General features: G+C 42.6%; 1 protein-coding gene across 19 annotated transcripts in view; it reads right to left on the reverse strand.

Moving 5' to 3' along the window:
- Positions 1 to 18,414, reverse strand: part of ptprf (protein tyrosine phosphatase receptor type F) — a 334,322-nt gene that overhangs the window by 197,322 nt on the left and 118,586 nt on the right. For all 19 annotated transcript variants that reach the window (XM_033028829.1, XM_033028828.1, XM_033028822.1 and 16 more), the window contains exons 3-4: positions 15,775 to 15,920; positions 12,301 to 12,442 (exon numbers count right to left, since the gene is read on the reverse strand). In XM_033028829.1, coding sequence (XP_032884720.1) covers positions 12,301 to 12,442; positions 15,775 to 15,920 — 288 coding nt within the window. The remainder of the gene's footprint in view (positions 1 to 12,300; positions 12,443 to 15,774; positions 15,921 to 18,414) is intronic.

Below are 18,414 nucleotides of genomic sequence, written 5' to 3' on the forward strand. Positions count from 1 at the left end.
TGGGGTGTGTTGTTTTTTTGAAATCCTATTCAACAAAACATGAGTCACGCTGTTTTATGAATGACGCACAAGTTCTTTACATAAAATAGCAGCATCCCAAAGGTTACCAGGTTACAAGAGAAGAAATGTCTGATAAGCAACTTGGAAAGTAAAGGTGAAGAGTTTGTAGGATCTAACAAGATGATAGAACTTGAAGATCTAGCAAAATGGTATTACGAGCTAGGAACCAAATAAAACAGCAGAACCTTGCGAGCACTGACTTGAGTACTATTACCCATATTGACACTGGGGCAAGCAGATTTAGAAAGTGAATACACAGTGGAAGGAAGCCTGTCCCACTTATGCGTCCTTGGCTCGCAAATTACGCGACCTTGTGGTCGCTTGAGGCGTACGGGCACCGTATGGCTGGTCCCACTTAGAAGCGTGGAGGGGTATGGAGTTGTGCGGGGCCGGTCCCGACATCGCGCGACATCGCGGTCCCGAAATTCTTGCAGTGAACTAAATCTTCGCGCGCCAACGGCCTGTCGCGGAACTGACGGCCAAAAGTGGGACAGGCCCAAGACCCTGGCGCGGCGCAACGTCTCACCTTCAACAGCAGCAGAAGCAAACAAATGATCGCCGAGCTCGGCCTGGGGCTCACGGCCGTTGCGGTCCGGATCCGCCCCCACTTCTACTCCCAGAGCGGGGCCAAGAAAATTGAAGATAGACACAAAATGCAGGAGTAACTCAGCGGGACCGGCAGCATCTCTGGAGAGAAGCATTGGGTGACGTTTCGGGTCAAGACCCTTCTTTTCAGACTGAAGAGTCTCGACACGAAACGTAACCCATTCCTTCTCTCCAGAGATGCTGCGGATCCCGCTGAGTTACTCCAGCTTTATGTCCATCTTCAAATGACGTCACGCGCCCCAGACGCCGTGCGTACGCATATAATCGGGCCCGGCCTTCGCTCGACCGTCACAGCTCAACGCGACTACGAGGTCGCGTAATTTGCGTGCCAAGGACATGTAAGTGGGACAGGCCCTTTAATCTATTTCTATGTCACAGAAAAGATTTAAGGGCCTGTCCCACTTGGACGACCTAATCCGTGAGTTCTGGCGAGTTTGCCCTCGATTCATACTCGCAGCATGGTCGACACGAGGTCCTAGGTCTTTGTAACTCTCCTTCATGCTCGAGAGTAGTCCCCGTGTACTCAAGGCCTCAGCTAGGTCGCGGCATATTTTTCAACATGCCCGCGAGTAAAAAAAGGTCGCCATGGAAAAAATCGATACTTTTTTACTCGTAGGTTTAGTCGTAGTAGGTCGGCACGTTAATCGTAGGTAATCGAGGGTAGTCAAAGGTAATCGAAGGTAGTCACAGATAGTCTTCATCATAGTCGAAGGGAGGTTGAAGGAAGGTCAAAGGAGATCGAAGGAGGTCGTCTTCACGCTCCACTATTTGGTGTCTGAAGTTAGTTGTAGCTAGTCGTAGCTAGCCGAAGCTAGTCTTTAACATATTCGAACGAGGTCGAAGGAGGTCTTCTACATAGTCGAAGGAGGTCTTCAACATGACATTTTTTTAAACTCTCCTAAACTCTTCTAAACTCGCCAATTAGGTCGCCGCAATGGGACAGCCCCTTTATAAGTCTATAACCAAAATCTTCACTGAAATCAAAACACAAAACAACAAACAAAGTAGAAAGGACTAAAAGGGGTGGTACGGCTGCACTTCAATACCACAAAAAAAACAATTAAAACGTGATAAAGGAATTGATAGCAAAGATTAGGGACTATAAAATATATGACAATAAATGATGACAACAATCGTGAAATGCTAGTGTCACATGTGATATTAAAAATTGTGAGAAAAATACCATCAGTGCCTATGGGAAGAGTAGTAGTATTAAAAGCACTCTTTATACACATACACATAAACAGGAAAATAAATAAAATATAAACAATTTACAAATACAACTTCAGCTATAAGTACCAGACAAAGCCACACATGACATGGTGTACTATGAAAGTCCTTTAGAGGGACCTAAACAAAAGGGAGATAGATAAATATTAGCATTGATGCTAAAAAGGCAACATTGGAATTAAAAAAATATGAATGCAAAAAATTAAGACACAGTGTAGGATCCAACACAGATGCAACATATCCACAGACTTCCACACAGCAGTGAGGTAGCAGCGAGACTTAAAACAAACAAATCAAAAATGTGTGTAGAAATTGAAAGGCAAAATTAGGGTCATGGTATTGGGGGTAGAGTGCTGACATGGATAGAGAAGTGGTTGGCAGACAGGAAACAAAGAGTTGGGATTAACGGGTCCCTTTCAGAATGGCAGGCAGTGACTAGTGGGGTACCGCAAGGCTCGGTGCTGGGACCGCAGCTATTTACAATATACATCAATGATTTGGATGAAGGGATTGAAAGTAACATTAGCAAATTTGCAGATGACACAAAGCTGGGTGGTAGCGTGAACTGTGAGGAGGATGCTATGAGAATGCAGGGTAACTTGGACAGGTTGGGGGAGTGGGCAGATAAATGGCAGATGAAGTTTAATGCGGATAAATGTGAGGTTATCCACTTTGGTAGCAAAAACAGGAAGGCAGATTACTATCTAAATGGCGTCAAGTTGGGAAAAGGGGAAGTACAACGGGATCTGGGGGTCCTTGTACATCAGTCTATGAAAGTAAGCATGCAAGTACAGCAGGCAGTGAAGAAAGTGAATGGCCTTTACAACAAGAGGAATCGAATATAGGAGCAAAGAGGTCCTTCTGCAGTTGTACAGAGCCCTAGCGAGACCACACCTGGAGTATTGTGTGCAGTTTTGGTCCCCTAATTTGAGGAAGGACATTCGTGCGATTGAGGGAGTGCAGCGTAGGTTTACAAGGTTAATTCCCGGGATGGTGGGACTGTCATATGCTGAGAGAATGGAGAAGCTGGGCTTGTACACTCTGGAGTTTAGAAGGATGAGAGGATATCTCATTGAAACATATAAGATTGTTAAGGGCTTGGACACATTAGAGGCAGGAAACATGTTCCCATTGTTGGGAGGGTCCAGAACTAGGGGCCACAGTTTAAGAATAAGGAGTAAGCCATTTAGAATCGAGACGAGGAAACACTTTTTCTCATAGAGAGTGGTGAGTCTGTGGAATTCTCTGCCTCGGAGGGCGGTGGAGGCAGGTTCTCTGGATGCTTTCAAGAGAGAGCTAGATAGGGCTCCTAAAAATAGCGGAGTCAGGGGATATGGGGAGAAGGCAGGAACGGGGCGCTGATTGGGGATGATCAGCCATGATCACATTGAATGGCTAGAAGGGCCAAATTGTCTACTCCTGCACCTATTGTCTATTATCTTCCCCTCTCAAACTCATTCTCCTGCCTTCTCCGTATAACCTTTGACACACTTACTAATCAAGATTCTGTCAATCTCTGCTTTAGAAATAACCAATGGCTTGGCCTTCACAGTCATCTGTGGCAATTAATTCCCGATTCACCACCCTCAGACTAAAGAAATTCCTCATCTCCTTTCTAAAGGTACGTCCTTTTATTCTGAGGTCCTAGACTCTCCCACTAGTAGAAACATCTTCTCCACATCCACTCTATTCAGGCCTTTCACTATATGGTAAGTTTCAGTGAGGCTTCCCCTCATCATTGTAAACTCCAGCGAATACAGGCTCAGATCCATCAAATGCTCATCGTACGTTAACCCAATTGTCCTTCTTGTAAACCTCCTCTAGACCATCTCGAACACTCGCACATCCCTCCTCTGGTATGCTGCACAAAGCTGCTCACAATACAACACAATGCCTTTGAAGATTGTAATTTTGGGCCCCATGTCTGAGGAAGGAGTTGCTGGCGTCGGAGAGGGTCCAGAAGTTTACGAGCATGATCCCAGGAATGAGTGGGTTAACATATGATGAGCGTTTGAAGGTCCTGGATAGCATGCAACAAAAAAGCTTATTATTGTACCTCAGTACATGTGGCAATAAACTAAACTAAATTACTGAACCAATAAGTCACCTTGGAATATTGCCAAATCTGGCAGACAATTTGCATTTAGAAATCTCAAAAAAATACCAAGTAATGTAAATATCCAGTTTGCAGACGGGGTTGATCCAACCATGAGTGACAACAAAAATATTCAACAAAAGAACTGCTCAAGTTCATAAAATATTTTTATGGACTGAAGATGGCAGATCAAGACTGGAAGAAGGTGCATTCAACAATGTATCATTCACAGCAACATTATAAACCACCACATTGATTCCGATTTGAAGAATGCCACGCGCATTCAATGATCCCGGTACGATCCTGACCTCAGATGCTGTGGCTGTGTAAAGTTTGCATGTCCTACATGTGACTGCATTGGTTTCCTCTGGTTTCCTCCCACATCCCAACGATACGCAGGTGTGCAGGCTAATTGGCCTCTGTAAATTGTTCCTAGTGTGTAGGGTGAGGGTGTGAAAATGGAATAGCATTGAACTAGTGCGAACAGGTGATCGATGCTCAGCATAGGCTGAAGAGCCTGTTTCCATATAGTATCTCTAAACTAAACATGTGCAATCCCTGCCTCAATTTGCAGAGATAATTATACATTATAAATCAATTTGCAGAACAGCATCAGATACTGTTTTACAATTTAACATTTTAAATTTGGAATGACATTTTGCTGGCAGAAGGTGATAAAAAAAATACATGAAGACAATAACTGCTGGAAATAAGTTGAAGAGCAACTATAATCTCACTGACGGCCTGCTCCTCTAACATCAAAAGCATCTATTTAGTGGTATGATATTAATTATAAAACAAGTGCTAACTTGACAAATTTGAGAGGTTGTAGCTGGGAATGGCAAATGGCATATTGAATGGCGGTGCTGGCTCGAAGGGCCAAATGACCTACTCCTGCACCTATTTTTCTATGTTTCTATATTAGAGAAGGGGATTGAGCATACCGCCTTGAGGTGCCCTGTGTTGATGGTTATCGACAGAGTTTTATGCTGGGAAAATTATAACAAGTGGTCATCCATGGATCATGATTTTAACTTTAGCTGCTTGCTTTTTGGTCAAGGAATAGTCAAATGCCAGTATGATTAAAACAAAACAAGCAATGAGGCTAAAAAGCAAACAAAAACTGCAGATGCCAGAAATCAAAAATAGAAACTGAAAAATATGGGAAATAATACACAGATTAGGAAGCATCTGTGGAGACATGGAAACTGATTAAAAAAAATTTTGGTAAATCAATGCTACATTATTGTGCTGCTTCGAATTTCTCCTTACTCCAGGAGTGGTCTAGACTCTTCCTACAGGATGTAAAGGTCAGAATTCCAATTAGCTTTTACATTTATTCTTTGTACTATCCAATGCATTTTATGTACATAAATTTTTTCAGGGGCCTTCTATGCTTCCAGATTTTCTTCACTTCTATTCCACACTTTTTGGTTAAAAACGTAATGAGGGTGGCATAGCGGTAGAGTTGCTACCTTACAATGGCAGAGACCCATGTGCGATCCTGACTATGGGTGCTGTCTGTACAGAATTTGTACATTCTCCCTGTGACCGCATGGATTTACTCCGTGGGTGATCTGGTTTCCTCCCACATTCCAAAGATGTGCAGGTTTGTAGGTTAATGTGTACGATAGAATTAATATACTGGGGAATCGTTGGTGGGCAGTGGGCCGAAGGGCTTGTTTCCACGCTGATTCGCTAAACTAAACTTAATTCCAAGAACAAAAGAAAAAATTATGAGTAGGCAAAATGAGAAATGGGCAAGTTTTAAATTGTAAGGATGCGGTACGGGTAGAAAGAATAAAGGGAATGTTTATAACAGGGTGGAGACCAAGAGTGACTGTGGTGTGACTGTGACAGTGCCAGCTGAAGCAGGGCGGTAAGGCTTGGTGTCGACACATAATCCATCTGAAAGTGATGAAATAGCAGATGAATAAGGCAGTGGAGAGGGAGTAATAAAAACATTAGTGAGGTGATATACAATATACAGGATCTTCTAGAAAATTCAAATAAAGAAGAATGCTGCACATGCAATTCAGGCAGCATCTGTGGAAAGTAAAAAGCTTTACAGATTGATCCAGTTTCATTGGAGCTGGCCAATTGTCTGACATTCTGAAAAGCTCTGCTAAAACTGATCGGTCCAGTTAAAAAACAGTCTCTTTCAGTAGTTCCACCCTTCCCTTAACTGTGCAACAATCCTTCAATATCCATTGATGCAAGTTGATTCCGACAGTTGCCTTGACTATTCATCTTCAGATTATACTTCATCCAACCCCACTTCTCTAAATCAGTGAGTTAAAGGAATAGTTACATTCTAACAATGTCACCTTTCACAGCTTTCAACAACCAACAACTGTTCTGGAGTCAAAGAGTCATTCAGCATAGAAACAGGCCCTTCCACCTGCTGCATTTGGCCGAAATGCCCCTAAACCTTTCATATTTACATCTATATCTATACATAACAAAGACTCTGATCGTGCTCTTCCGGTTTGCGGAGTTGTTCTATTTGCGCAAAAACGATGCGCGGTAGTGCTACGATTTTTTGCCAGGTTACTCACCGTTCTCCTGTGCTGCGAGTGCAAAATGTTTCGTTCCGATCGGTGGTATATTGTAAAAGTTGTCGAGGTTTAAAAATCTTTAAAAACGCGCGTGCGCAGATTCCTTCAGTCAGATTGGTCTCTTCTCCTGTCAGTCAATGCCACGGCTGGGATGGCGTCGCCCCTTCCTGCCTCACTTCTGGCCTGTCCCGCCTTACTCACAAACTCCTCTCTCCCCTCCTCACAGTAACATGTCTATCGTCGCCCCCACCACCGGCAGCGGCCATGGGGAGGTTTCAATGGAGGCCCTGGTCCAGTCTCTCTCTCCCTCATCGCTCACCCCTCTCCCCCGCCTGCCCTCCGCGACAATAGCGGTCCCGTCTACCCGTCCCCCCAACGTCCGTCTCCTCCACCGCCGCCATTGCAGTAACTCACCCTCACGGCCTTCTCCACCAGCTCATCGAAACCTGTGGTGCCCACCGTGACGAACACCGACTCCACCCCCCCCCCCCGCGGCAGCAGCGAGCATGCAGGCAGGTAGGTGGGTGGGCAGGGACGGGCTGAGCAGCAGCAGTTGAGCGGGGCCAGGCCGGGCGGTCGGACAGGGCGGGGACGGGTCGAGCAGCGGCTGAGCCGGAGTGGGCAGAGGGAGGGAGTGTGAGTCGGGTTGCAAGGTGGCCGAGCAGTTTGCACGCAGTTTGAGTAACACACACACACACACGATGCAAACTGGTCCACTCGTCAAGTCAACGGGATCTAAACCACAGCTAACTATGAATGACCTGTGGAGGAAGGAACTGCAGATGCTGCTTTTTATGGATGGAGGGAGGGAGAGGGTGACTGAGGGTAGGGGAAAGGAGAGGGAGGGAGGAATTGGGGAAGGGAGGAGAGGGGAAAGATCCTGGGGAGGTGAGGAGGGTGTGGGGATTGAGGGAGAGGAAGGGGTAGGGAGGGAGAGGGGGGGGAGTGGGGGAGGAGGGGGAATGGAGGAAGAGGAGGGAAGTGGGGGAGGTCAGGAGGGATAGTGGGGGGGATAGGGGGAGGTGAGGAGTGTGGGATAGAGGGATAGGAGGGGGGTAGGGAGGGGAGAGGAGTTCTGGAGGGAGGGAGGGAGTGACTGAGGGTAGGGGAAAGGAGATGGAGGGAGAGGTGAGGGAGGTATTGAGGGAGGGAAGGAGGAGAGGGAAAAGAAGAGGGAGGGTGAAGAGGGGGAAGGTAGTACTGGAGGATCAGATTCAGATTCAGATTCAGAGGATGAGGGGAAATGAGCTGTGCCTGCGCAGTTTGAGGCTATGCGTAAGTGGTGCAATATTGCGTTGGGGGGACGGGTTGAATTGGGGGAACGGGTGAGTGGTGGAATATTGCATTCGGGAATGGGTTGCGTTGGGGAACCAGGCTTCCCGTCCCGCTTAGTCTAGTGTCTTTTAAATGTTGTTGTTGTACCTGCCTCAAATAGGGTTGCTAGTTTCATATACCCACCATCCTCTGTATGAAAAAGTTGCCCCTCAGGTTCCTATTAAATCTTTCCTTCTCACCTCAAACCTATGTCCTTTGGTACTTGATTCCCCTACTCTGGGTAAAAGACTTGTGCATCCACCCTATCTATTTCCTATTCCTATTTACCCTATCTATTCTGGGACTTATGGAGGCTAGATCACTGGGGGTATTTAAGGATAAGTTGAGAAATTGAGTGCAAAAAGGAGTTGAGTAGCCATGATCGTATTGTGCGGATAAGTGACCTACTCCGGCTCATGTATTATTGTGTTCTTGGAATTAAATATTAGCTCTTACACTTTAACCAAGTACGGTACAATAGTGTTGATGAAAATCTGAATTTGATGTAGGCCCAAAATAGATTTTGGAATTCATGTAAATTAATCATAAAAATTGCTTTGATATTGACATTGTAAAAACAAAGATTAAAAAAAGTTGTTGAATTTCTCACATATATAATTATAGGGAAGAAAGTATACCGCAAAGACCTGGCTCCGACCACACATGGAGTACAAAAATAAATTCTAAACTACACACATTCCTTTACCAGAATAATACCCAAACAGAATGATCCCTGGATACAGAGAGCTTATATTCCCTGGAATGTCTAAAGTTAGGTGTTAATTTGCTTGATGTTTGCTAGCCCCTAAGGGAGAATAGATTGTATGGGGACAGAGTAACATTTTCCATTGCTCAGGAATCTGCTATTAGGGAATTATGGTCTTACAATTAGACGAGGTGAAAAGGAGAAATTGTTTCAAGCATCAGGCTGCAAAGTTTTGGAATACTCTACCTTAAAGCATTGGGTATGCTATAGTAATAGATTTTTGGATGTTAAGTAAGATGTACGGAACAGATGGAAAACAATTACGGCCTTGACCTTGGAGATGGCCAGAACAATGCCACTGACAAACATCTTCCCTCTCCCATTCATTTTAGCATTGCAACTTACCTTTCTCCTATCACCCCATTACCTGCTCTTATCTTTCTTTGGGACCATCCAGTATAATGAACAGACGTTTTCATGAAAGGAAGAAAGTATTATCATTTTAAACTGAAGGACACAGCAAGATACTATTTAAAAAAATGGCAACACTGACATTTCAGACCAGGCCAGTATTTCATGTGTACACCATGAAATTGCATTTTTCTCTATATTATGAATGACGATTACTTTACCGATTCTGCTTATTAATTATGTTTAGACATGACTCCATAGGAAACTTAGAGATAAAATTTACACGTTTGGGATAACTGAAACATTTTTTTTTTCATCTGCCTTGCTAGAAATCAGAAATAAAAACTACTGTTTATAGAAAATACTAGGGGTACTCAGTCGGCCAAGCAACAGGCCTCGACCAGAATTGGGATTGTGGAAAGAACATGGGGAAACTCTTCCCCTGAGAGGTGATTGTGCTTCCAACAGCGCCTGCTCTATTTCTTCTCTCCTCGCAGCCAGGGAAATGTTTCCCTGATCTTTAACTTACAGCCTTCTATAATTTCATCTAGTTTGAATACAATCCCATTAATATAAACATCGTCTATTCCCATCCACTCCTCTGTCAGCATTCGTAAGCAACTGAAAAATGGGAGATGTAATAGCCCCTTTTATGCCATCCCTTCTTATAATTCAGGAGACCAAATATCGTTGATCTATCCGAAGGAGCGATTCACTTGCCCTTCTTCCAGTCTTGTGTATTTTATGCGTTGTTCAGCTTCACTCATTCAATAGATGTTACCTGATCTAATGAGTATTTCCAGCAATCTATTATATTTCAGATTTCCAGCAACTGCTTAGTTCTGCATCTCAGCATACTTTCTTTGTTCTGTCCAGAGCTCTCATTCATCTACATTTATTTACAGTCTTCCAAGCAGACTTGCTCCTTCTCTGAGACGGCATGGAAAGCAATTAATCACCTTGACAAGGATGGTCTCTACACCATCACTGAACATTCCCTGATCTCTTATCTCCAATTCTCCAGTAAAGCACACTTGGTTTCCTACTTTGTGGTTCTGATGAAGAGTCAAGGGGCTGTCCCACTATACGAGCTAATTCAAGAGCTCTCCCGAGTTAAAAAAAAAAAATCAAACTCGTGGTAGAATGTACGTTGCGGGTATGTCGGAGCTCGGGACGTCTCCTAGCGGCTCGTAACGCTTATGGCAGGTACTCGGGAAACGCGGTAAGATCGGGAAGACTCGTGAAGATTTCTCAACATGTTGAAAAATGTCCACGAGAGCCCCGAGTACCTACCAGCGGCTATTACCATAATTCTCCGAGTTCGAATTAGGGGAAACTCGGGAGAACTCTTGAATTAGCTCGTACAGTGGGACAGCCCCATCACTGATTCAGTGGCACTCATTGGGCTTCTCTCCTCACTGGCCTGATGAGTATTCCCAACACTTTCAGGTTTTTAGATCACACCAGGAACAATCAGGACATATGAGGAAAAAAAGAATCACAGATTAAATGGAAGATCAAATAGAGAAAAATATTTGAGAATAAATTTTGTGGAAAGAAATCAAAGTTTTTGATTTTGACAGGTGTAGGCATAGAAGATAGTAGTGCAGCAATTAAAATCCAAAAATGAGCAAAACATCAGAATTGGAAAAAAAAGTTTTAAATTGAAATATATATAAATCAAGAGCCAATTTATCTAGCAAGCATAGATGCGACTTGCTGTAAATTTGGATACAGACAATAGTGTATGATCTCAAATATATAGACAGTCAAAGAGACGAGGCTGACAATTTGAACTCGAGGTAAAACCTAGAGGTAACAATTGACGTGAGTTTTAGCAGTAGGCAAGCTCAGGTCAGGTGGTTAAATAATATAATGAAAGGTAGAAAGAAATAAGTCGTCTTGCTGATGTGGCAAAAAAGTGTTCAGAATGCATCTTGGGGTCAAATACAGCCACAAGGTTGCAAGCAACCTTTTTTTCAGCATCAGTAAGTTGTCTGAGAGCAACATTGAATTGGTAAATTGTATAATTTCTTGAGAAATTTATTTCACATTTATAGATGACGATAGATTGACACTACGACCAGTCATGGTGGTGCAGCGGTAGAGTTGCTGCCTTATAGCGAATGCAGTGTCGGACACCCGGTTCCATCCCGACTACGGGTGCTGTCTGTACGGAGTTTGTACGTTCTTCCCGTGACCTGCGTGGGTTTCCTCCGAGATCTTCGTTTTCCTCCCACACTCCGAAGACGTGCAGGTTTGTAGGTTAATTGGCTTGGTAAATGTAAAAGTTGTCCCTAGTGGGTGTCGGACAGTGTTAATTTGCGGGGATTGTTGGTCGGCGCGAACCCTGTGGGCCGAAGGGCCTGTTTCCCCGCTGTATCTCCAAGCTAAACTAAGCTTGCTGTTATTTGTACCAAACTGACAAACTCTTCAGCAAAGTGAGACAATTGCAGATAATCTAATAGGTTCTTAACTTGGTCTGCATGCAAACTCTATCCATGTTATGTAAATTCCAGGCATTTAGTTTGTATTTGTGATGACTTTGCACATTTAAATCAATGATCACAGAATTAGAAAGCATAAATGAGCTGAATAATGAAGCTCATTGCCACTGAGTAGAGGAGTTAAAATAACAATAAATAGCTTGGGTGATTGCTGTTGGTGAATAGAAAGCAAAGTAAATAGAAATGCCGAATGTAAAATTGTTTGTAACATTCTGCAGAGAAATTAGAGAAGAAAAATCTTTCATGATCACAATTCCTGATCTTAAAATATTTTCTCTTTGGAGTTCTGTATAATTCATTACTATACATATATATAATATTTTAACTGAACACTCATTAAATGTGTACATTCTTTTAACAACCTAGACCCCCTGATATTTGCATGCAAGAAAATTAGATCTTTACGATGCCATCTCTCTTAACACCATCTCATTCGGTCATTCCATGATTGTACTTTATATTTGTTTTGCACTTCAGAACACATGACAATAAAGTATCAATTAATCAATCTTTCAGATTCTACTACAAACCTAGGCCTTTGTCTTCATTGTATTTATTAGAACATAGAACAGGCCCTTCAGCCCAAGTTTGATTGTATTGTTGTATTTATCACTATTGTATGTACAGTATTCTGTTTACTCTGTGAGTGAACAAAGAATTCAATTACACTCTGGTTGTATATGACAATAAACTAATTTGAATCTGAATATTTATTTTAAGTTGATGACAATGCATAATGAAAGACATGCCTAAATTAGAATAGATATTGTATCTTAACAAAGTGCAAGCGTACAAGGAAAAAAAATTGACTACCTGATAGTACTGTTAGCTTGGTACTTGTTGTTATTTCCCCATTATTATTTGTTGCTGTACATTCATAAATCGCTTCATCTCGTGGTGCCCTTAATGGTTGAATTCGTAGCACTGAACCAGTGCCATCATCAAATTCTATTACCTGAAAATTAATTGCAGAATATATAATTAAATGCTGAAAGGGTCAAGAAAGAGAATCTTAATGATATTTCTTCTTTAAAGATGAAGCAATAGTAAAAGTAAGAATTAGATAAAAGGCAAACAATTATCATATCAATTACTAGGTATGTTGCAAAACGTACCTGAAGCGTCGCTGAAAATCTGTCCCAGCCCGTGTGCGTGATTTTGGCGCCGTTTAGAGGGGGGCGGGTTTAAAATGCGATTTTCCCTAGGCTGTTCAAATCGAGGTTTTTCAGCCTAGTTAATTATTAACGAAAAATCGCTGGAAGATTCCCTCGCTTGAGCTATTATTAGTTTTAAGGGCGTTATTTAATTGTTATAGTAGGTTAAAAATTAACCTCTAAACCCCCGACCGCCGACAACGGGCCAGATTTCATACAGGGGAAAATGGAAGGTAGGCTGTTTATTTTTACGTTAAAAAGGGCTTCTTAAGATCCCTTTATACAAAGTTTAATGTTGCGAGTAGCTAATTTTGGGCCCATTATATCCCGCAGTATTTTTCTGGGCATTTGAGGGTACAAATCTACCGCAATGTGAACGTTCTAAACCAGCGCGTTCACAGGATCCCACTAGAAAGCTGATTTAAATGGACTTTAATTTACAGCAATTAAACACTAAATTCCTTCCATTTGGCCTATAAATTAATGTAAATGAGATTTAAAAATCATGTTTTATTGTGAATTATTTGTGAATATTATTTGGACACTTTGGCTATTTAAAAATGTTAATCATTTATTAAGAAATGGATAGATGTTTAGATCTAGTAATTGAAGTTTGGAATTAGCTACAATTAGGTAACTAACTAATTATATGCTTTAATTTCAGGTTATCCAAGTAAGATTATTTTATGGTAGGTACACACAATTGCTGGGGAAACTCAGCGGGTGCAGCAGCATCTATGGAGCGAAGGAAATAGGCGACGTTTCGGGCCGAAACCCTTCTTCAGACTGATGGGGGGTGGGGAAAGAAAGAAGGAAAAGGGGAGGAGGAGGAGAAGCCCGAGGGCGGGCGGATGGGAGGGTGGGAGGAGACAGCTAGAGGGTTAAGGAAGGGGAGGAAACAGCAAGGGCTAGCCAAATTGGGAGAATTCAATGTTAATGCCATAAGGACGCAAGGACCCCAGACGGAATATGAGGTGCTGTTCCTCCAATTTCAAGAAGGGTTTCGGCCCGAAACGTCGCCTATTTCCTTCGCTCCATAGATGCTGCTGCACCCGCTGAGTTTCCCCAGCAATTGTGTGTACCTTCGATATTCCAGCATCTGCAGTTCCCTTTTGAACAAGATTATTTTATATTTGTTTCAGAATGCTTCAATCTATGATAACTGAAAATTTCATTCAGTTCTCTTAATTTTTAAGAAAGTTATGGGCTTTTGACTGTCCACGATCACAGCTTTTTTGTTATGTCCATAGAAAATCAATAGGGAACAAGATGCTAATTTCCGAGTATGAAAATGGCCATAACATTTTAAATAATTGAGATATGAAAGTGAATTAGGTGTCAAATTAAACTTCTTTTTATGCTTTATCTGATGGGATAAATTGCAGACTTGATTTTTAAAATCTCAAAATTTTGTAACATTGCTACAATTACTATATAAGCATTCCCCAGTTTACGTAAGAACCCCGTTCCTGAGAATTGTCTGTAAGCTGATATTTCTCTAAGAAACATCCGTTTTCTATAGTAAACCGCATTGTATCACTCCATATGCACTTTATACAGTTCCTTCAAATAATAATCACCAAACTAATGGAATAAAAACAGGTCCACCACCGATTTTACGACACCCTTGGATCCAGAGCCTTTCTGGAATATCCACATTGCCGAACCAACAGAGGACACAGCCTCCAAAACGAGTCCAATGGTAGCGGAACAGTCCGTCCAGGCCAGGGGTTGCCATCCGTTTACCCTTGGCAACTTTAATATCACATAACAATGTTATTTCACTTATTTATGAACTAATGAACTAATGATGAACAGACCGGTGGTATACCAGAACCAAACCACAGTCAGTCAATGAGAAAAAATATATACAAATCCAGAATCAACAAATTTACCCCATAGGTAGGCGAAATTTACCCCTGGGGGTACATTTACCTGAGGTTGAGAACCCTTGGCCTAGGCAGTCAAGGAACTGAGATATTGGCCCGTAAAGTCGGCCTCAGAAGTTGACTATGGGAATGGATCTGCCGACTGTGTCTTAGCCGGAGTTCCATAGCCTCGACCGCAGGGAGCAAATTAGAACCTCCAATCGGCCGCGGAAGTCGGCTATGGGAGCAGATCTGCCGGCTCCGGCCGGGCTGGAGTTTCGGAGCCCCGGCCGCAGGAAGCAGATTCGACCCTGCTGATCGGCGTGGAAATTCTGATGAGGTCGGAAAACACCTGGCCTAGGCGCCTTGTTTTTAGGGAGATTTGCGGTGGGGATTTCAAATGCTCTCTCGTAATTTTGTCTGATCAAAGGAGGCGCCAAACCGCCAAACCACCTGTTGCCGGAAAGTCGGTGGTGGACCAGTAGGGTATCCAATCATTGATGAATACCATAGTACATTATATTACTAGCTTGAAATCTATGTAACTCTATAACTGTGTGTGTGTGTGTGTGTGTGTGTGTGCGTGTGTGCGTGTGTGTGTGTGTGTGCGCGCGCATTTACATCTTCACGAAAAAACTACGTGGTAACGATAACATTCTTACATATTCCGGATGACATTTTTCCCGTTGAGAGCTAAAGCACCTTATCTGAAGATTTCATGCTTTATTTCTCGACTTTTTTACTGAAAATGTTTAAAAATATCAAAAGGCTTTGAATTTAAACGACGAGCTTTCGCTGATGACGTCACAATGTGTCTGCTCGGTGACGCGCACACACAGAATCTTCCACGCGCTTCGAGTGACGTTATTCAAAAGACACCGCCGGTGGAAGTCCCTCTCTGCCGCCCCCTCCCTCTCTGCCCTCCCTCCCTCTTTGCCTCCCCTCCCTCCCTCCCTCTCTAGGGAGTGGTGAGTATTGGGACCTCTGGGTGAGTGGTGGAGTATTGCGTTCAGGATCCAGCCCTCCCCTGTGACGCCGCCCCCCCCCCCCCCGCGCCCCTGAAACTCTACCCTCCTCCCTCTCTACTCCCCTCCCTCTCTGCCCTCCCTCCCTCCCCCCTCCTTCTCTGTCCCCCTTTCCTTCTCTAACCCTCCACCCTCTCTGCCCCCCCCTCCCTCTCTGACCCCCCTTCACTCTGCCCACTCCCTCTCTGCCCCCCCCCCCCCTTCCCCCTCTGCTCAACCCTGAGTTTTGTGAGTTTTTACCTCAAAGCGTTGAGAACTGACTTTCTTCCCTTTCTTCATCCAGGTGATACGTGGTTTAGCCTCTCCCACAGCCTGGCACACAAATGAAGCCACTCCTCCAGATATTCCAATTTGATCCACTGGGATTCGGGTAAAAGTTGGCGAAGCTGCAAAATGTCAAGGTAGTGCAGTTTAGTCCAATGACCAAATGTTTACTTCAATTTGTGCACAAATATAACTGCAATTAAATTGTGTACAATTAAAAATTATGTTAATACACTTCAGGTAGAACGAAAATCTTCAAAACACCATAATAAAACATAATTTATGAAGGTTTGGCAAAAGGCTTTCCCTAGAAGTGTTGGTGGTACTGCCCTTGCTGAGTCAGAGTGGGCGCAAGGATCAAGTTCAATACAGTCATCATGCTAAACCCTATTGTAATAATGACCTGGTTTCATAAGGTCATAAGGAATAAGAGTAGACTTTGGCCATTCGGCCCATCAAGTCTACTCCACCATTCAATCATGACTGATCTATCTCTCCCTCCAAACTGCATTCTCCTGCCTTCTCCCCATAACCTCTGACACTTGTACTAATCAAGAATCTGTCTATCTGTAATAAAAATATCAACTGACGGCATTCACAGCCTTCTGTGGCAAAGAATTCGAAAGATTCAGCACCCTCTGACTGAAGACATTTCTCCACATCTCCTTCACAAAGGAACGTCCTTTAATTCCGAGGCTCTGACTAGTCCTAGACTTTCCCACTAGTGGAAACATCCTCTCCACATCCACTCTATCCAAGCCTTTCACTATTCTAGTCTACTCTATTCTGTTTCAGTCAAAAGATCAGTAAAATTCAAATGTTACAGGTCAAGCACATCCAATTTCTTGAACTTTGTCATGAACCACTAAAATGCAGCCACTAACTTAATAAAATACTACAAATTCTGTTCTAAAAATCAAAATACTTTAAACGCATATATTCTTGGGTTTTTTAGATTTACCATTCCCACGGCACTTTCAACAGCTCTTCACACCAGCTTCTAGTTCTATGTTATTGCATAAATATGGCATACATCTAGCGGGTTATCATTTCAGAGGTAAATTGTAACATGTTTGATGATTGCATTGAAATTTGTGTTGGACCGATTTCCTGTGACAAGTTTACCAGATACCAATTGAAGAGTTTACGATTTTCATGAACAAAGACAAATATTCTTCTACTTAAATATTTTATTGGAACCTCTGCTCCAAAATTGACTCATTAAATAGCAATTTGCACTACATCTTATCTTAACTGCCAGGCTTCTCCTGTTGTTTCAGTTCTACCATCCTTGCACACCGCAAAGTTGTAGGTTCTGCATCAAGCTCATAATCTACAACCAAAATTATTGTCAATAATGCTCCTTTTCCAAGTTCTTACTTTTGAATGAGACAATAAGTCAGTTTTATCTATTCCCTCAGAAGAACTCATGAAAGGTTTGACGGTACTAATCCAAAGACAGTAACTTTGGAACAAATGGGGCTTTGGGATATCTTGTGATCTTGAAAAACATGTTAAAACATTTTTCTTGAAAGTAACAGTTCTTGGCTCCCCGGTGTCTTATTAAGCAGCCTTTTTTTTAAAATCATAAATACATTGAAAAGCTGAAATTATTTTGAAAGAATGTTGTGAGCTTTGACCTCAATAATTATTCAATATCAGAGCAGCATTATTAAAAGCATTATTAATAACGAGCAATGATTTATTTACCCGATTATTTCTTGCAGTTTGTGAACAAAGTGGAGAGAAATGACAATGATATAAACTTTGAAGGACAGTGCCAAAATCCAGGTCTCTTTCTTGGAAGATTTTCTTTTGATTATTTCTTTAGAGCCTTGAGTTCTGGATTAAGAGAGGCCTAACTCACAGTCAATAGACAATAGGTGCAGGAGTAGGCCATTCGGCCCTTCGAGCCAGCACCGCCAGCTTGGCTCCATGGAGAAGACTAATGTGATCTTCAGAATTGCAGATGGTGATTTACAGAAATTAAAACAAAACGCTGCAGTAACTCGCTCTGTTAGGCAGCATCCCTGGAGGACATGTATAGGTCATGAAGTCTGAAGAAGGGCCTGACCTGAAAAATCACCTATCCATATCCTCCAGAGATGCAGTTTGACCTGCTGGGTCTTCCAGCACTGTGATTTTTTTTCTGATCTTCAGATATCTTGAAGTCTGGAGATGTTTTCTAAATCCTCAAGATTGATGTGTACAAAAGCATCTCCTTCTGAAAAAGAATGTTGTTTGGGAAAACAGCCACCTTCCTCAATGATTCATTTCAACTCATTAGGAAATGTTTCCACCACCATGGTATTTACACTTGCTGTCTCTCCCACAAGATATAGATATTATGCAGGTTTGCCTCCTTGACAAGTACAAACTGGTTCGGGTTGGCCTTGCAATAGCATCTCCAGTAGGTCCATTCCTCCCTGGTAGCTTTTCAAGCCTGCCATAACAATCTAACTTTTCCTTGAATCATCATCAAACACATGGATATACCACAGATCTTCTCACCTCAGGCTTAATTTCTATTGCCTCTGTTATTCCGTCCTTCATCTCACGTAATACGCTTCCAATGCTAACACTTTGCTACAACCAAATGATGTCTAATTACAGCTG

Source organism: Amblyraja radiata, chromosome 10, assembly GCF_010909765.2.
Source record: "Amblyraja radiata isolate CabotCenter1 chromosome 10, sAmbRad1.1.pri, whole genome shotgun sequence".
In the NCBI taxonomy this organism is placed as follows: Eukaryota; Metazoa; Chordata; class Chondrichthyes; order Rajiformes; family Rajidae; genus Amblyraja; species Amblyraja radiata.